At 33.9% G+C, this 5,264-nt stretch overlaps 1 protein-coding gene across 3 annotated transcripts; it reads left to right on the top strand.

Annotated features, from left to right (window-relative positions):
• Positions 1–2,955, top strand: LOC8289592 (exocyst complex component EXO70E2). 3 transcript variants are annotated; one of them, XM_002527567.4, is made up of 2 exons: positions 1–264; positions 718–2,955. In XM_002527567.4, exon 2 carries the CDS (start codon positions 823–825, stop codon positions 2,773–2,775), a length of 1,953 nt encoding a protein of 650 aa, XP_002527613.1. In that variant the 5' UTR covers positions 1–264; positions 718–822; the 3' UTR covers positions 2,776–2,955. The 3 variants fall into 3 exon arrangements, with proteins under 3 accessions (XP_002527613.1, XP_015579932.1, XP_048230544.1); XM_015724446.3 differs by having other exon boundaries at positions 645–2,955; XM_048374587.1 differs by lacking the exon at positions 1–264 and adding an exon at positions 600–617.
• Positions 2,956–5,264: the final 2,309 nt, after the last annotated feature.

Below are 5,264 nucleotides of genomic sequence, written 5' to 3'. Positions count from 1 at the left end.
TACTACAGTGAAGCTGAAGCAAAAGCATCCTACATCTTTGAAAATTAAGGAGACAGATTTTTTTTTTTTTTCCAAAGGCAAATTAAAGAGACAGATTGCCCATACAAAGAAAAGAGAGACAACAAAGAAAAAGGGACCTTCCTTTTGGTTTCGTCTTTGTACGCACCGTACATTTTCTTTAACTTTTTCTTTTTCTTTTTTCTATCTCCAGTTTCTTTCTTTTGATGCCCTTTTCTTTTCAGATCTTCCTCAGCTTTTTATCAGGTTTGGTTCAAGATTTTTGTTTTGTGTTGTTTTTCTTTTCTCATTTTAATATCCGTCTTTGGTTTGTTTATGGCAGTTCTTTAATACTACCCTTTTGTGATACGTGGCTCTTTTTCTTTGTTGTTGTTGCGATCTTGTGCCTTTGTCTTCTGTTTGGTATCTCTTTTTAGTGTTTCTTGTGAAAGTTATTAATTGTGCTTGTTATTAGATGAACTGGGTTTAATTGTTTTTGCTTTGTTTTTGTTCTTGTTCTTGTTTCAGTATGGATTTAGTTGAGTGGTTTCGCTGATTGTGATGATTCTTGCTAATTACTGCAACTGCAAGAATTTAGTTATGTTTAAGCTCATGCAATTGTAATATTGTTTTCTTTACTTGATCAGTTTATAGTTTTCCTTTTCACGGGATGCATCTTTTGAGACTAGCAATTAATAATTTCAATTTTGGGAATTGAAGTCTATTGCTTGGAGTTTAGAAGCCAGTGGAAAAGGAATCTAACACAATCGACTGTTAACCAAACAAAGGGATCAGCTGGGGTTTGATCTTCGTGAATCTTTAGCTATGGGGGAATATGGTTCTGTGCTTCCAGAATTCGAAAGAGAAGAAGACTTAATTGCAGCGGCGAAACACATTGCGAGGGCGTTGGGGTCAAAAAAGAACCTTACTGATGATGCTAAGAAAATCTTGGCTGACCTGGGTTCCCAATTGTCTAACATAACCATAATCAATGAAGACAAAGTTGAGAGGGTAAGTGAGATTGAGGAACGTTTAAATGTTGTTCAGGAGAAGATTATGAGTTGGGAGAGTGATCAATCTGTGATATGGGATTCAGGTCCTAATGAAGCTGCCGAGTATCTAAATGCTGCCGATGAGGCAAGAAAGTTGACTGAAAAGTTGGAGGCTTTGTCTTTGAATAAAGATGATGGGGAAAAGGAGTTGTTGCGAAGGGCACACGATACCCTTCAAATAGCAATGGCAAGGCTTGAGGAAGAGTTCAAGCACATGCTTGTTCAAAACAGGCAACCTTTTGAGCCAGAACACGTCTCTTTTCGCTCAAGTGAAGAGGATACTGCTGATTTTAGCTCTGTAATCTCACTCGGGGATGACTCGGTTGAGGAATCAATGCACAGAGATAGTATTAGCAGAAATTCAGAGGATTACATCATTGATTTGGTTCATCCAGAAGTAATTTCTGAACTCAGATGTATTGCAAATTTGATGTTCATTTCCAGTTATGATCATGAATGTTCCCAGGCATATATTAATGTCAGAAGGGATGCCTTGGATGAGTGTCTATTTATCCTTGAAATGGAGAAATTCAGCATTGAGGATGTGTTGAAATTGGAGTGGGGCAGCTTAAATTCCAAGATCAAGAGATGGGTTCGAGCAATGAAGATCTTTGTGCGGGTATATCTTGCGAGTGAAAAATGGCTGGCTGAACAAATCCTTGGAGAAATTGGAACAGTTAATCTGGTTTGCTTTACTGAGGCTTCAAAGGCTTCGATTTTGCAGCTACTGAATTTTGGTGAAGCTGTATCTATAGGCCCCCACAAACCAGAGAAGTTGTTTCCTATTCTAGATATGTATGAAGTTCTTGCAGATCTTCTTCCAGATATAGACTCATTATACTCGAATGAGGCTGGCTTTTGTGTTAGAACTGATTGTCGTGAGGTTCTAAGGCAATTGGGAGACTCTGTGAAGGCAGCATTTCATGAATTTGAGAATGCTATTGCAACAAATGTGTCACCAAACCCTTTTGCAGGAGGGGGAATTCACCATCTCACTAGGTATGTCATGAATTATCTCAACACACTAACTGACTACCGTGAGACCCTCCATTTTCTCCTCAAGGATCGTGATGGAGAGCATCGCATTTCATTGTCCCCTGACAATAGTCCACCAGGTGAAGAAGAGAACGCGAGTAGAAATACATATAATGCGTCCTCAATGTCTCTTCACTTCCGATCAGTTGCTTCAATTCTAGAATGCAACCTGGAAGATAAGGCCAAGTTGTATAGGGATCCTTCCTTGCAGCAGGTATTCATGATGAACAACATACATTACATGGCTCAAAAGGTTAAGAATTCAGAGCTTAGGCATATATTTGGAGATGACTGGACACGGAAGCACAACTGGAAATTCCAACAGCATGCGATGAACTATGAAAGATCCACTTGGAGTTCAGTCCTCTCTTTGTTAAGGGACGAAGGAAATAGCAATTCAGATTCTGTCTCAAAAACCCATCTCAAGGAGAGGTTTCGGAATTTCTATCTTGCTTTTGAGGAGGTTTACAGGACACAGACAGCATGGCTTATCCCTGACGCTCAGCTTCGAGAAGATTTGCAAATTTCAACATCTCTCAAAGTGATACAGGCCTATAGAACATTTGTTGGAAGAAACAGCAATCACATCAGTGACAAGCACATTAAGTACAGTGCCGATGATTTACAGAACTTTTTGCTGGACCTCTTCCAAGGATCTCAAAGATCACTACACAATCCACACAGGAGATGATATAAGAAGAGAGTAGGTTTATTGTTGTATTTAATTTTCAACAGATGCCAGGCTTTTTAAGTTGTATGCCTTACTCTGCTACTGTAATCATTATTTGTCCCCCTAATGCTCATGTAACTGATATTCAATTAATAACTGGTGTTTCTTGTTCTAAATCCCATACAGTCCCTGTTTCTTGAATCTTGATGGTCTCCTGAGTGCAAAATCTCTTTTCCTCTACTGGGTTTAATTGAGTGCCTGACTTGGGTATTTCTCCATAATTACCTTAGTTGACAAGCTTCATTTTAACTGTCATGGTAAAAATTCAAAAACACTCTTCTAAAAATCATCCATCCATCCAAGGTGGTATCCAAGATCATTAATAGGGCTGCAATTTGACCCACATGCTTTAGTAGATACTGCTGCAGTACTTAGGCAGATAACATCTTGGACATAGTCAAACCCAAATTGAAGGTGCTGCATAAAGCAGATGGACTTTTACAAGAACTGGGGTCCTGTCCTGAGGCTGAGTCTGCCCTAGAAATCCACAAGAAAAGACAAGTTTTTTCAAATATTGTGTCCTTCATAAAATATGAAATGGCAATTAATAATTGCTACAAAGGTGACACTACACTACTAAGCAGAGTCCTTGATGGAGGCAGAGCATTGAATGCTCATTAAGAAGATGAGCTTCTAAGCACATGACTAAAAAGGTTCTGTTAGGGCATCACTTTCAGACATTAAGAAAATAATAAAAATAAAATTAACAGATCATGAAATATAATAATATAAGCAAGTTTCAGTCCATCTCACATGAAATTTTCCAATTGAAAAGGACTGAAGCTGGGGCAAATTGAGAACCTAAAGGTCCACAAAAACCAACGCCAGATTCAGTTAAAATAAGAGATTGATATGGTTTTGGAGACATTGAATTTGGGAGTTGAAGTTGTCGTATGGATCATATGGGCACAGCGACACTTTTGGAAAAATATCAGAAATATCTATTTTCTTTTTCTTTCTTTATCAAACTTTTGGGATTTATTTTTATTTTGTTAAATATTAAACTATAGTTTTTAAATTTCTTTCAAAATTTACAGTTTTAAATGATTTTTTATAGTTTTGGATAAAATAATTGAAAATAACTGAAAATTAAGAATAAAAAATAGTCGAAAATTGATAAAATATCAACCACACTATAAATTATAAAAAAAAATTAAAAAAAAATATTTTTGAAAAGAATATATAGTAAAAATAATTTATTTATTGATTTTAGTATTTGTTTTAAAAATTTCCAATACTTCTTCATTATGACCTGATAAACGTTTTGGTTCAATTTTACAGGGAATGTATCTGCCTCTTTTATTAAGACAACAGCAAACCCAATTCAATGCATTTGCTATTTTTTTTATTTTATCTTTCATCGTTTCTCACACTGGATTTAGTTTAAATCTATAAAATTTATAAAATTAATTTATAAATCTAAAGTTTACGTGCTTTGAATCAAATAAAAATTAAATTAAAATTTTATATATTTAAATTTATATAGAATTGGTTATAGCTAAACTAACTAAAATAGGTAGAATTTACAAATGAGTTGTATATTAGTTTGTCAATATATTCTGGAACACTAAAATATCTCATTTAATTTTATTATTTTTATTTTATTTTATTTTATTTTTTATATATTTTTAATAAATAAAATAAATTCATTAATAAATTTCAACCAAACATAGCATTCTTAATTTTTTTTGTTTTTCAATATTTTTGTCTTACTTTTAAATAATGGTTTTCCTTTTTTTTTCCTTTTAATGACGTAATGATTTCTTGATGCTTGGGTGGTGAGAAATTTGTAACTGTCTTATATGTGGAAGCTTATATCGCATGGAGAGGCTTGTAGAATAAAAGGAAGCTTTTCGAGTACAGGCGCTTTTACAATTGAAAGAAAAAAAAAGTTATCTTTTTGAATATATCATAGAATTACTGTGTTCTTATTCTTTTAGTACTTTTTAAATAGATATTATCGTTTCTTTGTTTTTATATGAAGCTTATAAATATATTAAAGTTTTATATTTAAAAAGTCATTTTAAAGTTTAATTAAAGGTGAAAAATAGACAAGTTATTATGAGCACAATTCCAGACATACCCATTTGTTTCTATTATGTTTTGTTTTTTCTTTTCCTTTATCAAGCGAAAATATCCTACGTTCATGAATAAAAAGATTTTTTTTGAAGGAAAAAAAAATTGTTAATGATAGATCCATGAAAAATTATTTGTTTTTGCACAAAAGCAGGAGAAACTTTTGATGATCGGATCACAAGAACTGGTTTAAATTGTTCCATTCCATCCAAATCTATGAATTATGATTTTATAGTAGCTTTAATCATTAGTACCTAAATCAAAATAATTTCTGGAAAACGAACCATGTAACGGAATCTTATCCCATCTGCAGGGAAATAATAAGAAGAAAAATCCTCTCCGAAACAAGCAAGCGAACTCACATAACACAATGA

Source organism: Ricinus communis, chromosome 5, assembly GCF_019578655.1.
Source record: "Ricinus communis isolate WT05 ecotype wild-type chromosome 5, ASM1957865v1, whole genome shotgun sequence".
NCBI lineage: Eukaryota > Viridiplantae > Streptophyta > Magnoliopsida > Malpighiales > Euphorbiaceae > Ricinus > Ricinus communis.
The sequence above is the reverse complement of the archived record's forward strand: the minus strand, read 5'-3'. Positions and strand labels throughout refer to the sequence as shown.